Here is a 21,174-nt window from a genome sequence, read left to right on the forward strand (position 1 = left end):
AGCAAGAGAAACGGGGTTTACTCCGACCCTGTGTCTAGTCGCAGGGAGGGCCCGCAGCCCTGACACTGGCCCTGGCTCTCCACCCCCGCGCCTCTTGGCCTCTGTGACCCGCAGACCCCTCGGATGGCCCCTGAGCCTGGAACAGCCCCTCCCCGGCCGCCCAGCCACCGTCCTCCCCGACGTGGGCGGACAGCTCGCTGGCCCGACTGCCCCATCACCTCCGGGGAGAGGGCCACGGCCGCAAAGCACCCCCTCCCCTGCCCCGAGGCCTGCCCTGCCGGGACGAGGTCCAGCTCAGCTCCGCCTCCCGCCTCCCGGGCTGCAGACCGGCTCTACTGGCACCAAGGCCTCCAGAAGTGGTTTTTATATACGTATAAAAATATAGGACTCGGAACAATGAACTTCTCAGAGTGGGAGGCTATTTTTAGAGCCCTGCTAACTGCGCCGGCATTCAGCATCTCCCTGTTTGTCAGCTGCTGCTGGCAACACGGGCCTCGGGCAGGAGCGGGGTCTCCTCGGGACGCGAGCGCATGAGGAGAGGCGCGGTGTCGGGATGCCCGAGATGTGGGGCGCGGGGGCCGCCGCCTGGCACTCCCCGCCCCAGGTCCTGAGTGCCCACACGGCCCTGCAGGGCACTCACCACTCCACGGTGTCCCGACGTGAGGCGGCAAGAGTATGGGCGGGTGGCCAGCACCCCGGGGCCCAGCCACCCTGCCCAAGCCTCAGTTTCCCACCTGCAGAGCGGGAGCGGGCCCGCCACCTCGGGGGTATGGAGTCGGGCACCCGCTGCCGGGCAAGGAGCCCTACGGACAGCCGATGCTGAGCCTAACTGGACGGGAGCCCCTCCAGGGGGCGGGGCAGCGCCCTGCCTCAGACGGGCCTGTTCTCACCAGCGCACGGCCAGAGGGAAGGAACAGAAGTCGGCTGCGAAGCCAGGCCCTCGCCCTGTCCTGTCGACGTCTTTCCAAGTCGCCCTTCCGGCCCCGGGGAGGTGGCGGCTCCAGCGCCCCTGGCGCAGGCCTGACTCCTAAACATAAAGAACGTCTGTCTACCCGCCTGCCAGGGCCCCGGCTGGACCTCCCGGCGGCTCTGCCTGAGTCACTCCCATTAAAATAGCCCGGGGGGCCGGAGGGTCAGAGGTCAGCACCAACAGCCTGCAGTCAGGTCCAGCGAAGGCCGTCCCACGGGGCTCAGGGCACCGCAAACGTGGGGCATAAAGGTCACCCTGGCAAGAGGGAAGGGAAAGGGGTTCTGCAGCTACCAGCCCCACCTCCCCCCACCTCCACTGTCTCCACCGCATCGAGCAGGCGGGTTATCTGACCGCCTTTTCCCCGGCATCCTGTGTCTCTGCCTTGGAAAGCTGGGGCGGGGGCTGCATGCCGCTTGCCCCTCGCTCAGGCCCCCAGGGCTGACAACAGTGCTCGGGGAGCTCAGTGAGCATTTGCTGAACGAGTGAATGAGTGAGGCTACACGAGCGATGCCACCAGTGGCTAAGGGGCCCCAGTGAATCTGGGAAGCAGCATCCCTCGTTCGTTCGCTTATTCACTCAACAAACACAGAGATGAGAAGGATGAGGCCCACTGGACGACCAGGACCCAGAGCTGGGCACCAGGTGGACCTCCCAGCCTCCCCTCCCGCACCTGTGCCCTCTCTTAGCTACTCCTGGACCAGGGGCCGCGTGCCCCCAACCTTCCCTGTAAGACCTTCGGACGGCGCCCTCAGCCCCTCGGCCAGGCATTTCACTGGGGCCGCCGCAGTCAGGCCCAGCAACCCCGCAGCCGGGCTCGCTCCTCCCCCACTTACAAGCGGGGGCACCGATGCCTGGGGGGGGCAGACTCATCCGACTCCCCCGACACACCCACAGCCGCGACGGGGCCTGGGACTCTGGAGCTGCGCCCACGCCTGCTCCCTGGCCCTGCCGCCCGGCCTCGGCAGCACCAAACGGCCACAGACACGGGCGAGTTTCTCCGAGGAACAGACGTGTGTTCTGCACCCAGAATGCCGCTCCCCAGGCCTCGAGGCTCAAAGGAACAGGGGCCGCGTGCAGGCCACCTCGGGGGGGTTCGGCTCCCCTGGGCCACCTCTGCCCGCACCCACCTCCCCAGCCCTGGGAGGCCTGCTGGCCGGCACCAATGGGGTCTCAGACGGGAGGCAGGCCCAGGGACCCCTCCGCAGGCGGCAAACGTGCGCTTTTACCTGGGCTGGAATCCAGCTGGCGGGGAAGCCACGGGCTCGGGTGGGGGCAGGGTCGTGGGGAAGGGGTGAGGGCCGACACACGCAACCCCCAGTCCAGCCCAGCCAGGGCCTCTGCTCGGCGAGGGGCTGCTCACGTGGCATCACCAGCATTCCCGGGGGCCCCAACCTGCCTGAGGATCTCACCCCGCATCCCAGGGAGCAGAGCACCAAGCCAGGGGACAGGCCTAAACCAAGGGGAATGGGGCCTCTAATGCCAGTCCTGCAGCCAAACCCAGGACGGCAGCCTTTCCAGAGAAAGGCGTGAAAAAGCCTTTTATTCTCCCCAGTGCCATCTGGGCGAGGACCAAAGGAAGGGTGAGGCCCAGCCATCTGGGACCCTGCGCCTCACCCCCAGGACGGCTGGCTGGGAGGCCTGGCACCCACTCTGCCGCTCCTCACATGGGCACCTGAGGGGCAGAGCTCTCCGGGAGACAAGGGTCTCTGCGAGGGGAGCTCACGAGGTCTCAACACAGAGCTCCAGATGGGCAGCTAAGGATCAGGCCACGTGGGCCCACCTTCCAGCTTGGTAACAATCAGATGGAGCTGGTGGCAGCCACACCCATCAGAGGGCGGGCGCTCTCCCACCGCCACAGTCCTCACCACTCCCTATAGCCCGCCCACACCTGGCCTGCTCCTCTCCCTCACACCGCCTTCCTTTCAGAGCATGTGCATTTGCTTGCCATGCTTGCAAAGGACCAACGTTCAAGACCCAACTCAAAGAGCAGAAAAGTCAGATCTGCTGTTCCCAAGGAACCTGATTTAGAAGGCCAAGTCCCGAGGGGCAGGGTTCCAGAATTCCCACAGCTCTGCACAGCGGTGGGAACGCCCAGGCCTTCCGCTCTGTCGCACCCTCTGAGCGTTTGATTTTTGCAAGACCCACCAAAGTGGGTCCACATGGATGACCCACAATTGTGGATTGCGATCCACAATCACGTAGTTGTCATGGCCACCAAACCTCAACTCACCACACGTCCTCCTTCCTCAATGTCATGCGGCTAGGATATAACCTAAAAAGCGTTCATCCAAACCTGGATGCCCAGGTGATGTCCTGGGGTTTGCCCACCCTCAGCAGCCCCCTTCACCCGTCTGTGCAAGGAACGGTGCCCTGCAGCTCGGGAAGCGCCCACAGGGAGTGTGGGGCGGCTCTGGGAGGAGGTCAGACCAGGTCGAGCTCCAGCTGCCCCACTGCCAGGCTGAGTGACCCCGGGCAGGTGACCTCACCTCTCCAGGCTTCCGCTGGCTCATCTTAGCAATGGGTATCACTCCTGCCCGCTACCCAGCAGGCAAGGGGGAATCAAGTGAGGACAGGCTTTGCCAACTGCAAGCCTCCGTGTGAGCACGGGGCATATTTCTGCTCTGCACACGGACGGACAAGGGCTTGGCCAAGAGTCTTTGCCGGGTTCGTCGAGGCCGGATAGAGATGTGGGAAGTGCGGTCTCCAGTCCAGCACCCACCTAAGCACTCCCTGCTCAGGAACCAGGAACACCTCGGTGCACCTGCACAGGGCTTCATCCTTTCACTCCACCCACAGCTTACCTGAGAGTTCACAAAACTGCTCCCCTCACCGGGATCTCATCGGCACACAGCATCACCTCTTCCCTGTCTGTATTTTTTTATTGGCCACTTCCTACAGCCTGCCCTCTGCCAGACAGTCACCCCCGGCTAAGCCAGGGCGGCTCTTGTTGGTTTTGACTGCTTGACTGCATGAGGATGACTGGGGCTTCCAATCCCTGGGCGCACTCGGAAAGATTTTTCCAAACACACACACACACACACACACACACGCACGCACGCACACACACATGCACGCAGCCAAAAATCTTCCCAGCTGAGCCAAATTAAATACAGAGGCCTCTAGTTATTTCCATACGCGCAACATGGACTTAAATAAAGCAGTTCTCTGTGGCAGGCTCCAGCAGACGGGGCTGGGCCGGGCCCCAGGGACCCCACCCACCCCCCTCCCGGCAGGGGCGGGCAGGAGGCACTGGCTGGGGGGGTAGCTCCGGGGGAGCGAGCGGGCAGAGAGGGGACACCCGGCAGGCAGGCCGCCCGTCCGCAGCCCACCCTGTCGGCCAGGGCCCGGCGCGGGGCCCTCTCGGAGCCCGGGACGCTCTCGGCCCAGCTGTCCGGTCCCATCCTAGACGGCGGGCCACCAAGCTGTTCTCGCCCCCTCCGCTGCCAGAAGGCACTTTCCAAACTGCAAATCATCCAAGTCCTCGCCGACCTAAAATCTTTGTCCCGGTCCCGACTCCCTGGGGCAGAGCCCATGCCCCCTCCCACGGGGCCCTGCCCACCCCTCCCCTCGTGCTCCAGCCTGTGGTGCTGTCCATGCCCTTCCCGGGACACGGGGTGCCCATGACGGAGGGGGCACAGCCCATCAGAGGCCCCGAGACGCCCTGCCCGACAGTGAGCTGACCCTGGGACGGGCGCACACGTTGTGTGTCTGTGTCCTCAGGGCCAGCACATCCTAGGATGAGTGAAGGAAGGAAGGAGCTGATGGTGACAAGAATCACTGCACAGCAGCAGGTGACAGCCACGCGCCCAGCCTGCTGAGCACCTCACAGGGAACTAACTAACCATCCAACAACTTTTTCCTTAATAGATGTTTATTCTTTTTAGAGTAGTTTTAGGTTCTCAGCAAAACGAAGCGTCGAGGACAGGGTTCCCATACACCCGCCCCGACACGTGCACAGTCATACCCCCATCAACACCCCCACCAGAGCGGCACCTCTGTCACAGTCGGGAACGCGCGGACACCGCACCGTCACCCAGAGGCCGCAGGTCACTGAGGGCTCACGCTCGGAGCTAAAGGTAGAGGCAGGTGCTCTATCACCTACCCATTTAGTCGACAGAGAAACTGAGACACAGAGGTAATGTAACTGAGCGAGTGCGGGAGGGGAGAAGGGGGGAGGCCGACCAAGGCACCGGGCCGCCGGCCGACGGGCCACGGTGCTTCACACCCGCACCTCTGCAGCCCCTTCCTCGGGAGCGGGCGCCCACCCCCCTTGTCTGCCCCCCGACCCCCTCCTGCCTCTCAGGACCTGGACCTGCAGCACCGCCGACAGGCCCCCACCCGCACGCGGCAGCCGGAGCGGGAACGGCGAGGGCCTGGGGAAGGACGCCGCCCCTCAACCTCCTGTACCAGCGGCACACGGCCCTCCCCGGTCTGGCACCCGGCAAGCGGGAGCTGTGCGACCTCGGGCAGCTGACTAGGCCTCTCTGTGCCTCAGTTTCTTAGCCATAAGATGGGGGTGTTGTCCGGCTCACAGCGCTGCTGTGAGGGCCGCAGGGTAACGCACACAAGTCCTCACCTGGGGCCTGAGAATCAGGACGTGCTCGGGGCTGCGTCGCACGGCGCCCCGGGGACCGGGTGGCTGGAAGGCGGTGGGTGGGTGGCAGTGGGAAGAGACCTTAAGGAGCGGCCTTTGCTCAGAACCAGGCGTCAGACCACGTGACCCAAGACCAGCTCCCGCCTGGGGAGAGTGCGGGGTGCGCTGACCGGGCGGGCACCAGTTCAGAGCAGGAGTGGGGTGGGACTTGGGCACACTGTGGCTTTTTAACTGAATCTGGTTGCGGGCCCTCCGTGCGCCCAGCACTGTGTCAGACGCCGGGGCGGTGACAGTGATATGTTAACGTGTTCCTGAGGACCAGAGCAACTCACATTTCCTGAGCACCCACCGTGTGCCAGGCTGAGACACAATGCTGGGCGGGGGGTGTCAGGATGACTCCAGCCTCCTATCCAGAGCCCGAGCCAGGGTCGGGCAGGGAGATCTGGGGAGGGGGAGGCCGTAAGGAGCCAGTTTACAAGCTGCAGGACAGAGAGGAGGGACGAGGGCCTGGTAGAGGCCCGGGTGGGAGACGGGCTGGCCACGAGGGCTTGGACGGAGCTGCAGTGGTGGGCGTGGATGTCTCTTAGGCCAGAGGAAAGAGCACTTGGAGGCCACGTGTCAGGCCACCCAGAGTCCAGGCGAGATGAGAGGCCACTGTGTGGGGGGACAGGGGCGCAGGGGCCACTGCCACCCCACCACCGGGCGAGGGCAGCCCCGGGGCAGCAGGCGGGGCCCCGTGGGGACGCTGAGCAGGGAGCCCAGTCCTGCCTGGGGGCCTGCGGGGTGAAGGCCAGCGCCTCGGGCATCCCACCCCACGACCTGACGGAGGGGCCTCGCAGGCCTGGCCTCCCCCGGGGGCCGGCGTCACTCGGGTCTCAAGGCCCGGAAACGGGGCCAGGCTCTGGGTTCCCAGGCTGGGCCACCACAGCCAAGGGCCATTGGAGGAACGCAGATGTGCCCCAGGGACCCACCCCGGCCACACGACCCCTCCACTGCCAGACATGAGGCTGACCGCACGACAGGTCCTTGATTTAAAATCAACAAAACGTCTGGGATCTGCGGCAGAATAATCTGGGAGCAAGGAAGTAAAAGTGCCCGTGGGAGCCATTATGCCATTCTCTCTACTTTGTATATGTTTGGAGTTTTCCATAAGAAAGAGTTTACAATAGTGCCAAGAATCTGCTGTCCACATCAAGGCCTATCATCTTCCTGGGCCATTCTGCCATTTTTACTGCATGGGGGAAAAAAACCCAAAGCCTGCACATTTAATTTACGGCTTTGAGAAAGTCAAGGCCGGAGGGAACAGAGAAGCCGAATCTGCAGGGCCGCACCTCGCCGTTCTGGCAGCAGAGGAAAGAGCCGTTTCCCAATCACTTCCTCTCTGGCCCCAGCACGGCACTGAGCTACCCTGGGACCTGTCCAGGGTCTACACGGGGAAATAAGACCGATTCATAAGAACCCGGGAGCAGCCGGCAGTTCCTGAACAACTGCCACCAGCCCCTCCGTGGGGGAGGGGACCTGGAGGGCCCTTCTCACGCCGGGTGGCCTCCCGGGTGACCTCCCGGGCCAGCAAACATGCTTGTGAGATGCCAGGCCAGTAGCCAGAGCTGCAAGGGTGCCGCGCCCACTGCGAAGTGGACTCTGTGCTCTCCACACGTGGCTGCTGTGAGAACCCAGGGCTGCTGTTTGGTCTGGGGTGGGGGGGTCCCACACATTCCTGTCTGCCCCCCGCCCCTTCCTGCCTCTACCTCATCCTCCATCCTTGAAAGCCCAAGCCCTCACCACAACAAGGTCAGGGAGGGGGAAAGATATACTTTAACCTGAAGACCAAATCTACATTGTACAAAACTTGAATATGCTATTTCCGTTCTCTCGCCTCAGTTTCCTTGTCCGTAAAATGGGAATAATACCAGCTACTTACTTGACAAGGCTCTTGGGAGGTTCAAATAGGGTAAGTGTGTGTCAGATTCAAAGACCACCCAAATGTCAGATATTACCATTTTTATTCTGTGGCCCATTCCAGTCTGGATCAAACCTGTACCAACTCCAGACCCACCAAACCCAGCCAAGCCCTTCCCCTTCCCTGCAGGTGCCCAGCTGCACGTTTCCCAGTCTCCGGGCAAAACACTCCACTGTCCATCCTCCGTGGGAGGTTTCAATCCTCAGCTGTAAGCAGAGGCTACGAGCACACACACAAGCCCACGGGGCGTGCCACCCCTCACCAAGGCTGCGATCTGGGTCCTCCAGTCGCCGCCGCCGTGCACCACGAGCAGCCCTGGCCCTGCCCGCAGCCAAAACGAGGGGCCATCCACTCCTGTCGAGGAACAACGCCGTGGAACCCCTCGACTCTGAAAGAGTGAGAAGCTACCGTCTACCAGGCGTTTACATTACACGCTTAAGCACTTTATGTGGATCAACTCATGTAATGAGCTCTTACTGTCACTCACCTTTTGCAAATGGGGAGACCAAGGCACAGAAAGGCTAAAGAACATTCCCAGGATCACAGAGAGTGTGAGGCCCAGGGCAGGGGTCACAGGCTACAGTATCTGCCCCCCAGCCGCTGGACCAAACATCCCCCCTCAGCAAATGACCACGGGGGTCCCGCGGTCTTCACAGAGGTAGAAACCGAGGCCCAGAAAGGGGACGTGACGTGATGCCTGACGCCAGGGCCCCCGGGGACGCCTCCTCCCTCTGGAATAATCAGGATAAATAATAACACCGACAATGACCATAACTGATATCTACTGAGCTCCTTCTATATCACAGTGAGGCACGTTTCACTCGGACGACTGCATCCAGTTGTCACACCACCGAGCCTCCCAGCCAGAGACAGAAAAGCAAACACCGTGTGCTTCCATCTTCCATCTTCAGGCATCGGGAAGAAAGTGCACACGCTGGCAGACAGACACGGACCCTGCCTGGACCACAGCCACTTCGGGAAACCCAGACAAGGAGGCTGCCTCCCAGCTGGGACGCTTTCAAATTTTCCAGTGTTTTTAATGGTCCTTCTCTCCTCCCATGGGATGGAATTCAACAGCCCACATGCGTGTGTGTCCCCTCATGACGTCAAAGGCCATGCCCTTGGGCTTCCTCACCATGCCCAGGCCAGCTACGTTCGCACGGGTCCCTCGGCAAGTCAGGGGCAGTTGGCTATTGTCCCTGAGACCCCGTGCCACACCGAGACTGGCCTGGGGGTAAGCGTGCTACCCTCAAAATGCGGCAAGTACTTGGGACCAGGGGCGTCCTCCAGCATCCTGCTGGAGTGTCTGGGGAAGTAGCTCTGGGGTCTGTCAAGACATCAGGAGAATGGAGAGAGATGTCATCAACCTGCCTATAGCTGGCACGTTTGGGGACACTCTGGGAATCCTCACAGCAGGGGACGCTAGACTCCTGTTCTGGGGTGTGGGAAAGACGCAAAAGGTTCTATTTGCAATGTGACATATTTTGCTGAAGATTATTTAGTCCCAGAGGGAGCAGAGCCTGGCCGTGAGGAGCGCAGACCTCGGAGCCGGGCAGACGGAGTTCAAAGCTCAGCTCTCGGGATTACTGGCTGGTGACCCTGGGCAAGGCATGTGACCTTCCCCCAACTGAAAAATGGGCCCAGCAGAAGCTCTTTCTCATAAACTGCTTTGAGAACTAAGTACTTCATACGGAGTTCACCAAATGGCAACCGCTGCTATCATTATTATTATACCAACCTTTGAACAAAGAGGAAAAAACAATGTCGTCATAGTTTCCCCATCTATACAAAGAGGGAGGGGACTCTGGCTACACCTGGGCCTTAAGTTCACATTAAACTGTCTCCGTGTTAGGAAACTGCAAACCAAGGAAATGAAATGGAAAGAATGGTCCTTTCCGTCAAGGAGCAGAGAAGCTACAGCCATGTACGAATAAGGCGTTAAAAGCTGTTAAAGTCAGAGCAACTAGGACCAGGCCCAGCGCCCCGTGCAGACTCCAGAAACCAGCGGGAAGGAAAGCAGCGAGGAGTACGCAATGATGGGCCGAGGGCTGCTGCTCCTTGCTGGGCATGTACCACGGGTCCTCAGTCACCAGGCAAAGCTGCACAGGCCCCACAGTGTCCTTTGGGGTCCCACTTCACAGATGAGAAAATCAAGGCTCAGACAGGGGAGGCAATATATCTGAAGCCACGCAGCTGGGAAGAGTCAGGGTCCAGGCCCCGGGGCTCACGGCTTCACATGAGTAATCCGGTTCCCCTACATCGAGCCCAGGGCCTGGCAGAGCAGGTGCTTGGTGACTGTTTGGTGAGTGAATAAAGGAACACAGGAAGTGTGACGTGGCTGGCCCTGGGGCTGCACACGTCTCTTCAGAGAACAAAGCGCCCTCCGGGCCGGAGAGCGTGTACGTCCACGGGTGCACTGCTCGCCGCGACGGCCGAGCACAAACCACAGCCCGGGGCTCGGGGGCACACGCCCAACCCAAGTGCAGCCACGGCAGCCGGAAGAGCAGCAGTTACCACGCCACGTCCTCCACCACGATTGCCACCACTTTCCCCCCAGGAGCCCCTCACGCAGTAGGAACAGCCAGATTCTCTAAGGTCTGACCGATTACTTCTTCAAGAGCTGTAATGGCCTTTAAACTCGTTACGATTTGCTTTTCAAGAACAAATGATATATCACACTCAAGAGCCTTTGCACACCCTCCCCCCTCCCCCCAGGCACACACAGTTTCAGGGCACCCGGGCTATCTCCACAGGACTCTCCCCTGGCTGGGTCCAAACCCATCAGCCCTGTGCCGTGGCCTTGCCTCTGTGCTTACTGGGCGGATATTCCACACGTCACCATCATGCAGAGGAAATTTACAAAAGAGGAAGGAAGAAAATCCAATGGGTCCCTGGTGGTGGGAAGCACCTAGAGCTGACCTGGGCCAACTGTGCGCCTGACCGAGGCCGGGGCAGCCAGCCCAGCGAGGGCTTTTAGACGCCCGCTGGGAGGGCCTCGGGCCCCTCCGTGAACCAGCAGCACCATTCCCTGTCACAGATGGGGAAACAGAGGTTCGCGGGGTGTGGAAACTCGCATAAACTCACAGAGGTGAGCTGGGGTTTGGAATAACGTCTGTCCGCCTCCCCAAGCCCTTCTTTCCTGACGCCCTGAGCCGCCCTGGACCCACGGATTCTCCCGGCAAACCACGATCGCACATTCCAGAGCCCCGCTGGATAACACCCGCACACGTGCACACATGTATACTGAGCTCCTGGAGCCTGGAGCCCTGTCCATACTCTTCCAGAAGGACCTATTTGTCCAGTCATCACACTGTTTGTGCAGCCAGCAGTCCTGTCCGTGTTTCTGAACCAAAGCTGTGTAAATATTAGCACAACCAGCTCAGAGTCCGACTTCCTTGGGCGAAAGCCCAAGGATGGCGGCAGGGCTGGCAGGGACCCTCCGCAGGCCTCCATCAGAACGTGTGGGTTCTACTCTGGCCTCGCCTTGTAATACTCTGGTCATGTCCCTGGATTCCCTGCCTCTATGTGCCCATGCAGAAAGGTAGGGTGAGAGAGGCTCAAAGAGCAGAGCACCCAGGACAGGTGCCAGGCATGCTGTTGGCCGGGGGGGCGCGGCCGTGCCGGGACAGGTTGCCTTGGACCTGTTACACGCTGGGGGCGTCCCAAGGCCTCTGGAGCCTGCTGGGTCCTCTCTGTGTTTACAGAAGGGGAGATGGCCCTCCCGGAAGGACTCTGCGCTGGGGGCAAGCTGGCCAGCCCAAGGAGCGCCCTGCTAAGCCTCCACAGGTCAGGGCTGGGCTGATCCTCTCCTGCCCTCCCCCAGGCACTCCGCAGCAAATGGGCCCCACCTGCTCGGAGGCCCGAGGGTAAGCTGCGGGCTGGGCCTGAGCAGGGCTTAATCTCCGGGGCACCTGGCCCGGCAGAGACGGAGGAGCAGCTGCTCAGCACCAGCTCTGACCGCACAAGGGCCCAAGCAGGCTTCCCTGTATCTGGAAGATTCAGATTGGCTACACGGAGGAACTTCCAATGAGAAGGGACGCAGGACGTAGGAACATGCAGAAGAGGTGGCCACGGACATCCCCACGGGAAGGGTGGCACTGGACAAGTCCTAACGGACGGAGAGACTCCGCAGGCTCTCTCTGCTGGCGACGGAGGAGGCCCAGGCAGCAGAGCGTGCCGACCACCGTGTCCCCGCTAGCCTGTGGCCCCAGGAGGACAAAGACTCTGAGTTCTGCTCACTGCTGTGTTCCCAGTGCCTAGAGCAGGGGCTGCATACAGCAGGCACTCACGCCACAGCCTTGGTGCTGACAACAGAAGGCTCAACCTCAGTGTGCTCCCCTGCAACATGGGGAGGCGGTACCGCAAGGACGAGAACGCAGAGGAATACGGGGAGGACAGGTGCGCACGGCAGCGGCGCCGGCACGTGTGGGATGTGAATATCATGACTCCCCCGGCACCATTCTCGGACTGATGCCACTGACTCCAGACAGCTGGTCCTGCAGCTGCAGCCTGCCTGGCCTCCGCCCCAGACGCAAGGAGCCATGGGTCCCTGGGAACCACACCCCACAACCCCACGTGGAGCCTCAGTCCCAGGGCCCCGGCCCCTGAGGTGAGGTTGGGGGGCGCGGAGAGGAACACACGTGCGTTCTCAGCGCAGCTGCCAGACACACACTGCAGAATTTCTGAACTCAGAGATCAAACGGCTGAAGGTGGGCTCCCCCCGCAAGGGGCCTGACACAAGCCAAGACAGTTTGTCAACAAATCCCCTCCGCCCCACAGCCCTGCTCCTCCGGGGGGCCTGCAGACAGCTCAGGGGGCAGCTGTGCTGGCGGGCAGAGCGAGGAAATCGATATTCCCAGCACACACACACTCTCTCCCTCTCTCTCCATAAACACAGGCCCTTGGATGCTCAGCCAGCCACCCGCAGGCCCCGAAGAAGAACAGGGATCATCTCTGGGGCACACGCTCATCCCCGCCAGACTCCATCCCGGGCCGCACCAGACACACGTCAACAGACGCCCCCAACCCCACCAGCGGCCCCCTCGCAGCCCCGCTCAGACACAGCAGCAGCCGCACAGAACTCGGCCTTCCTGCCCCAGGTGCCCCGGCGCACTCCCAGGCGAACCCGCCAGAGCACACCCGGGCACCTGCGCACAGCCCCGCACACTCTCCCCGGGGGCCTCCCGACAGAGCGGACACGGGCCCCGGGCCCCGCATCAACAGGCCTGTGCGAGCGCTCCCTGACACCTCCGCCGGCCTGCCGCCAGACACAGCACAGACGCCCGCTGGCCACGCTCCCTCCCACAAACTCCCGGCCCCCTGCGGGCCGCCTGCGCCGGATACCAACTCCCAGTGGTCTCCCCACGAGACTCACCCACACGCGCTCCCGTCCGACAGTCGCCGGCGAGCGCGAACGCACAGCCTCCCCCGTTCTCGGGCCGCCTCTGGCCCGCACGCACACTAACGGGGAGCGCTGGCCCCGGAGCCCCCCAACGCCTCGCTCACACTCACTCGGACCCGCGTCGCACGACCGCACAAGCCCACCCCGCTCAGCCGGCCGCCCCGCCCCGGCCCTTACCCGCTGTCAAGCTCCAGCTCCAGCAGGGACTGCGTCCGCTCCGAGTGGCAGTGCAGGCACCACATGGCGGCCGCGGCGGGAGCTGGCGGGGCCGGACGCCCGGGACCCAGGCCGGGCCAGCGGCGGCCGGACCCGGGCCGACACCCGACCGCCCGCGCCCTGCCCGCCCGCCACGCGACCACCTCGGGTCGCCCGGCCCAGCGCCCGCAGGTCCCCGCCGCTCCCGACCCCAAGTCCGAGCCCCAGGCCGGCCGAACCCGCCCCGCCGCCGCCCGCCGCCCGCCGCCCGCCTGGCGCAGCGCAAGGCCAGGCCGGAGGAATGTGGCCCCGGCGGGGGCGGGGCCGGGGCCGTGGGCGCGGGCGCGGGAGGAAGGCGCGAGGGGCGGGGCCGCGGGCGGAGGGGCGAAGGGCGGGGCCGGGCCGCGGGCGGGAGGGAGCGAGGGGCGGGGCCGCGAGCTGGAGCGGGATTCTCCCAAGGCAGCATCATCCCCTGTCCCAGACATGGGCCCTCTCCTGGGAGGACTGCGCACTCCCTCCAAGACGGAGCCCCCCAGTAGCCATATGTCCCTCCCAAGCGTGTAAGCACAACAAATACAAAACCCCAAACCAGCCAACTGCAGCCTACTCTGCCAACGGCGCCAACCTCTGCCACTCCTGACTTTGGCCTCACTTTATAAAACGGGGCTTTTGCTTTCCCAGACAGGGCGGGTCTGGGCTCTGACGCCCCTGCCCCGGAGATAGCGGAGTGGGTCACATCTTGAGGCTGGGGATACCCTTTAGGGGACTTTTTTGGGAGGATCTGATGGAAGCAGCTTCTTTCTCCCTAAGCCCACCCAACCCTTTGCCCTCCCCTCACCCAGAGACAACTTCCAGACCCCCACGGCAAGTTTAAAGTAATACTAATTAGCATTTTAGAGCTTTTTACTGACATTTGGTCCTCAAGACAACATTGTGATGCAGGTGGAGTTATTACTGACCCCACTTTCCAGAAGAGGAAACTGAGGCTCAGTTTAACTGGGTTAACTCTGAGAGGCTTTGCCTCACCTTCACGGCTCCCAGGCTGCACAGCTCTCCCTGCTAAAAGTAATCATGGCTTGCTGTTCTCGGTTTGCACATTTTTTGTATTGTCTGTCCTCCGGCTCCTTGAAGGCAGGCACAGCGCCCACCACCCACACTTGTGGAATGCCCAAATGTAGTTGGGAGACCTCAAGCAGATAGACACATCAAAACCCCACCTGTCCTGGGCCGCCCCACCCGCAGGTACACCTCCTGGAGGGCCAGGCACCTGGCAGGTCTGCGGGGGTCAGGAAGCTGTGGGAAGCCACGCATGCAGCGGCATCCGCTTGTGCCCTTCTGACTCTTTCATTTGGAGGGGGTGGTGCAACGGGCTGATGAGGAGCATTATTCCCAGATGGGGAACTGGGGCGGGTGGGGAACAGGGGAGGAAGAGGGCTGGGCTGGCCCTGCTTGCGGCCCGGGAAAGGGCAAGCCATAGAGCCAGATTACTGCTCCAGGGTTCCCAGGCGGGAGGCCGAGCAGGAATCCACAGCCCATCTCCTCATGCCTCCTCATCACTTCTGATGTTTTCTTTGCTACATTAGAAATAAATGAAGACCCGCGAAGGAAGTCCCGCGCGCCGCCTGCGCGGGCAGGGGTCCCCAAGTGGGTCGCGGAGACGGCGGAGGCCTTTTGGCGTTGTTCGACCCCGTGACCGCCGGGGCCTCGACCCGCGAGGTTGGAAAAATTACAGGGTGCACAGGCAGCCTCGGCTCTACAAACAACCAGCTGGGCGTTTAAAGCCCTAAGTAAAGACGAAATCAGACGCGTGGGAGCATTTTTCTTTTAAACAATAAAGGTCATCATTCGGAAAAAAATAAAATAAAAATAAATGAAGACACAGGATGGGAGAAAATATTTTCAAATTATGCATCAAATAATGGTCTAGTATCCATACTAGATAAAGGACTCTTACAACTCAATAATAAAATGGCAAATAACCCAATTAAAAAATGGGCAAAGGATCTGAGAAGACATTTCTCCAGAAAAGATATATGAATGGCCAATAAGCACATGAAAACTTGCTCAACACCACTATTCATTAGGGAAACACGAATCAAAACCACAGTGAGGTATCACCTCACAGCCACTAGGATGGCTGGGATCAAGATGGACAAAAGCCCCTCCACATAGGGTTCTGGAAGGAGAAGACCTTCACATGCTGCATCCTGGCTGGGGGTGGGGAGATGGGAGGGGATATAGTCGATAGGGTTGTAACAGTCCAGTTGGGGAGGAGGGTGGAGAAGTCCCACCCTCACTTGAACTGCCCTCTAAAAATAGGCTGTAATAAATGGAGCCGAGAGAGTCGCCCCTCAGCTGCTGGGGCGCTCCAGACACCGGCTCTGACCGCCTCACGACCCGGATTCTCCAAGAATTCCAGGCACTTCTCCAGGCCCAGGGCCTCAGCGCCCGCCAGGATAGTCTTGGCGACATAGTTCCGGCTGGGATTTAGAAAAAGGGCGTTGAGTCTCCCTGTTAGCGTTTGGACTACCAGAGGATGGAGTCCCTGGAAACCAAATGCCTCTTCATTCTCCCGTTTTGTTTTATCTTCCTGCAGAGTGTGCCTTTTGCTTCTGGCTCTCAGTTAATTTCCTCACACATTAATAATTTAAGGAATCGTGAGGCAAGTGAGAAAAGTTCCAGCCTGGAGAGGTAGAGAAAGCCAATTTTTCTGCTGGGCAGAAATGACTAGACTGGGCAGAGGTCTTACACATGCCATTTGGGCAAATTGCTTAGGCTTCTGAGCCCCAGTTTCCTCAGCTGTAAAGTGAGGCTCATCAGCTACCCCTCTGCTGGCTAATTCACCTCGCCCTTTCCTTTAATTTAGCAAACATGCCTCAGTGCTTATTCCATGCTGCTGTTCTGAGGCACAGTGGGGAGACAGTGCCGTGACAAGTGTCCCTGGGGACGTTAGGATAGTCTGGAGGAAGTCGCCCGTAACTCTGCCCCACAAGAGGCTCCAAAGATGAAGGGACATTTAGGCTGGGCCTTGAGAGGTGAGTAGGAGCCCACCTACAAGGCTGTAAGATGCAAGAAGGGCATGAAAATGTTTAGTTTCACTGTATCGTCCTGGGTTTCAGTCCTAACCTACTTGCCTTGGCCCATTTCACACACCCCCAACCTGACTTCATCCCCATCTCCTGGGCCTCTGACAGCCTCCCGTCTTCCACTGCCTCCTTGCTCTCCTCTGACCAGACATGTGGCACGCATGCCCCCAAAGGCCCACCTTTGCAGTCCGTGTCCCAGAGGCCTCCTCTTGTGAGGCCTGGTCTGGTTCCTCTCTCCAGCCCTCGCCGCACCTCAAGCAACACTCCCCACTGTGCTGGCTGGTGGCCAGGACTTGGGTTTCAGCTTTCGATGTGACTTTACCCAGAAAGCCACCCTGACTGGCCCCCAATCCAAGTCAGAAACTCCCTTTACATGCTCCTTGCCAGGGGAAGAGGAACTGTGCTGTCCTTGCCAGGCAGAGCTGGCCTGCGTCCTTCTCTGCAGCATCCCCTGTGCCCACTATAGGGCTGGGACACCGAGGTGCTCAGGCAAATCAATCAAATGCAAACTAAGGCCTGGGGGCAAGTCCAGCCCCCTGCATGCTTTTTTAAATAAAGTTTTATTGGAACAAAGTCACACTCATTCCGTTATGTATTGTCTATGGATACTTTTGTGCCACAACAAAGTTGAAGAGAGACTGTGGCTCGCAAGCCTGAAATATTTCTGTCTAGTTGTCCACAGAAAAGGTTTGTCAGCCTGACATAATGAAGCTCCCCTGAGGGAGTTTTGCATTAGCTCCACGTGAATTCTCTGCCTGTTCAGCCAACCCCCAGTTCCCTGCCTCAGGGCTGTGGATGAGATCTGGGAAAGAGAGTCCAGGTGTCATGCGGAAGATGGTGATCAAAACGATAGGGCCAGGCCAGGCAACCTTCAGACAGACGGCCACAAGATGGGACCATCCACTGTTCGGAACAGATACTTCCAGAGAGAGCTACCTGCCCAGCACAAAGACACAGGTCCAAGGGTATTAGTTGTTTGTAACAGCAGAACGTGGAGAAGGACACAGGCAACATCTGTCAGTTGGTTATGTAAACTGCGGTACAGAGGAGCCCTACGTTAAAAGAACGGCAGCAGCACCGTACACACTTGCAGCAAAAGGTCTGAGACACAACATCGTGACAAAAAGTCCAGACAAATGTGAAAAGTACAGACAATAAAACATACAGAACACTAGTATGCTTATGTAGCATAATACGCTCATAGACTGTTTCTTTTTATTTTTCTTTTTTTCTTTGTTAATTTTTGGCTGCATTGGGTCCTCGTTGCCTCGCGTGGGCTTTCTCTAGTTGTGGTGGCGAGCGGGGGCTACTCTTCATTGCGGTAGGCGGACGTCTCATTGCGGTGGCTTCTCTTGTTGCAGAGCACGGGCTCTAGGTGTGTGGGCTTCAGTAGTTGTGGCACATGGGCTCAGTAGTTGTGGCTCGTGGGCTCTAGAGCTCGGGCTCAGTAGTTGTGGCGCTCGGGCTTAGTTGCCCCGCAGCATGTGGGATCTTCCCGGACCAGGGCTAGAACCCATGTCCCCTGCATTGGCAGGCAGACGCTTAACCACTGCACCACCAGGGAAGCCCTAGACTGTTTCTTAAAGGAGACCCAAGAAACGGGTACTGGTGGTTGCCTCTGGGAAAGGAAACGGGGGTTCCAGAGATTCCTGGGGACACGCCTCTGCCCTCTAAGCTTGGGACACAGGGTGGGAAGGAGGAAGGAGCACTTTAGAACTACAGTGTTTGCAAAATTTTCAATAATTTTTTAAAAAGCCAGGGAAATGAAGAAATCCCTAATAGACGTAACAATCCAAGGGACTACAGGTCTTCTAGCATCTTCTAGGAGACTCTGAAGCCCACCAGAGCCAGTCCACAGAGACCCCAAATGCCAGACTGTACCGAAGGTGCCTCTTGGGCCACTCTGTGAGAGGCTGTGTCCTATGACAGCCATAAAAACAGGCTGTGGTCAAGCCCATCCGAGCCTCCCTCCTAGTGTCTGTTGATCACTAATAAGTTACTCTTCGCATCACTGAAAGGATCCTCCCCATGTCACAGCCACAGCTCTGTGACCCTCCCCCCAGCCCAATCCTTCACTCCACAGACAGGGAAACTGAGGCCCAGAGAGACGAAGGGATGAGCCCAGGCGTGCGGCCAGGTCCTAGAAACAGTGACCCTGACCCAAGCGTCCTACCTCCCAGGCCACAGGCCCCCACTGCTGGGATGGCATGGCAAGGATGGGGACTGTCCAGCATACAGCCTGGGCGTGGGTGAGTTGTGGGTTCCATATGGAATGGAACTTATTCATCTGAGCGTCGGATGCCATGAGAAACCACAGACACTGCACAGAACAGATAACTCTGTAGCGTGACCTCTCTGGGAGTCCAGTCAGCCCCCCAGAGGAGAAATTTCCCAGGTAAATAAAGCTGTTCTTATTAAGTGCCAAGTTATTTTTAAAATTTCAACCAGTTTTCATAGAAACCTCTGCAAATCACGGACTTCCCTGATCTTACTAAACAAAGTAAACTAAATGACCCTGGGATAACTTATCTTGGGAGCCTGGGGTCACCCGGAGGTGGTGTAGGGTTGTTTACCGTGAACCAGACTATTTACCTGCTCAGGTACTACCTTGGTGACATCTAGCCCCTGACTCTTTCCAGCCTCATTCCCAGCTACCATCCCTCCCATACAGTGACTCCCAGAATGCACCAGGCACTTTCCTGCCCCAGTGCCTTTGCTTATGCTGTTCCCACTTCCTGGGTTGTCCTCTTCATCTGCTTGGCAACCTCTGACTCAACGTTCAAGGCCCAGCCCAAATGTCACCTTCTCTTTGAAGCCTCCTCCAGCGCCCCCGCCCCCCTAGGCTAAGCGAGAACCCCTCACCCGGACTGTGGGCGCCTTGAGGGCAGGGACAATGGCGCTCCATCGCTCTCCCAGTGGTGGGGCTCAGGTGCGATTACTGCTTCACATAACCGGCCTGGTTCCAGACACCTGTCCTGGCACCAGGGGAAATGGGTCCCAACCACAAAAAACTCACTGGTACTTGGGTTGGCCAAGACCTGACCCACGCTGGTGAGATGAAAGCGGCCTTAACGTTAGTGTACCCTAGAACTTGAGAGCCGGAAGGAGTCACCGTGACCCAGTGCAGCCAGCTCTTATTCAGATGAGGAACCTGAGTCCTACAGTCCCCAAGTCAGTCTGGGGCACAGCCAAGAACAAGGCTTCCTTTCCTCAGCTCCTTCCCACTGCTGTGGCAGAGGAAGCCACAGAGGTAGGGAACCATCGTGGTTGGCGGTGTACGGAGCTCTTTTCTTGTGGTCTTTAAATGAACACTAAAAATTCGATGCAGTTGTTATTAATGCCAACAGTTGACAAATGGGTGAACAGTCCTGCAAGGGCCTGGGAAAGCTCCTCCAGGAGGGTTAAAATAATCGAACCCCATGGTTGGGACACAGGGTCAGATGCAAGGAGAAAGAAAACCCCACATGGGATGGGGTAGCTCTGTGGAGTTCTGACAAACCTAGCACGACAATGCTCAGTGACTGACAAAGTCAACAGAACAGCCAAGAATGATCACCTCCTCTAAGAAGACCTCCTAGCCTGGATCCCCAGAGCACTTGTCACCCCTGCCGCACAGCAGATGCTGGTTTGTTATAAAAGTGAAGGAAGACGGGGGTGGCGGCCACAGGTGAGACTGTGTTCACCGCATCCCTCCCCAGTCCGGGCACTCCTGGGAAACACCCCCTCCGCCCTCGTCCCTCTGCTGGGCCCAGCCAGGTGAACGGGACTGCTCGTCCTGAAGCCCCGGGGAAAGGGCCAGCAGAAAACAGACCTGCGGCTTCTAAGTACGGCCACTTGAGTTATGAGTCTATTCAAGAGGATGGGAAATGGCCATCTGCTGGATTTCTTGCAGGATTCAAGGGGCCTGACAACATCAGGAAGAAATTCAGAAGCAAAAAGCTGAACTGCTTTCACCAGTGATGGTCTCCTCCCTGAGCCCCCTCAGCCCCGAAATTACCCTGTCAGGGAGCCCTGCCAGCCCCAGGACACAATCAGAAGTGCCCCTCACACTCAACCCTCTTTTCCTGGCTGGTGGCACAAAGAAGCCACCGCCAGATCTCAGGGAGGGAGGGGTATGACCCACGATGCTTATGCCAAGTCCCTCCCTCGGGGACAGCTCCGGGAAATTGGCTCCAGACTGTTCCAGGGCTGCCCCGTGCCCACTCTCTGTGCCTGAGAACAGCCTAAGCCGCCCCCAGGTAAAGCACACCCCCGTTCTCTCCATCTTGTCTAATTCCCCTTAAAGCCCATCTCACCGCCTGTTTATCCGGCTCAGTTACATGTTCCCTTGTTTACTGTCTATCCTCTACGAGAATGAAGCGTCACCACGGTGTCCCCAGCATCCGGAAGGCACCTGGTCAACAGCAGGTGCTCAATAAATGATGAACAAACAAATCATGTAGAACCAGATTCATCCTGCTTCAGGGCCAGCCACGGGGCCAGCCCCCTCCGTGCTCCCCATTCACATCCTGGTCCTATTCAGTCTGAGCCAACGCCCCTCTTCACATGAAACTGGTTTTCAAAGACACTGCTTCTCATAACCAGGGTGCCCAGTACTTAAGGAACCTGTCAGCTAAAGATTCTCTAAAGAGAGGTACCCCTGGGGCAAAGCGAATGACCATTCTTGATGCATTTGGGTTTCTTTCCCAGGAGTTGCGTTTAACCAGGGCCCACCTGCACTAAAAGGGGTAGAGAGGGGCTGCTAGGCCTTGCCCTGCCATGGACCACCCCGCTGGTGGCACTGATTCTTAACTGTCATGCCCACACCGCTACCAAGGGCCAGCCAAGCCGAGCCTCAGTGGCCCTCTGCTTTAATGAATAGAGCGTTCATTTATAACAAGTGCTTGGGACGCCTGTTTTGCAAACGGATGCCACTAAGTGCTCCGAAAACAACAGCTTCTCTCTTAAGTGGGTTAAACGTTCCCCTCT

At 59.3% G+C, this 21,174-nt stretch overlaps 1 protein-coding gene across 5 annotated transcripts in view; it reads right to left on the reverse strand.

Annotated features, from left to right (window-relative positions):
- IQSEC1 (IQ motif and Sec7 domain ArfGEF 1) overlaps positions 1-21,174 on the reverse strand; it is a 329,670-nt gene that overhangs the window by 51,717 nt on the left and 256,779 nt on the right. The window contains exon 1 of one of the 5 annotated variants that reach the window (XM_057554668.1): positions 13,103-13,412. The exons of the other annotated variants lie outside the window; for them this stretch is intronic. Within the exon in view, the coding sequence (XP_057410651.1) occupies positions 13,103-13,167 (65 nt within the window). The 5' untranslated portion in view covers positions 13,168-13,412. Of the gene's footprint in view, positions 1-13,102; positions 13,413-21,174 lie in introns of those variants that run through there. 5 annotated transcript variants of the gene reach the window in all.

This window comes from Balaenoptera acutorostrata, chromosome 10 (genome assembly GCF_949987535.1).
Source record: "Balaenoptera acutorostrata chromosome 10, mBalAcu1.1, whole genome shotgun sequence".
In the NCBI taxonomy this organism is placed as follows: domain Eukaryota; kingdom Metazoa; phylum Chordata; class Mammalia; order Artiodactyla; family Balaenopteridae; genus Balaenoptera; species Balaenoptera acutorostrata.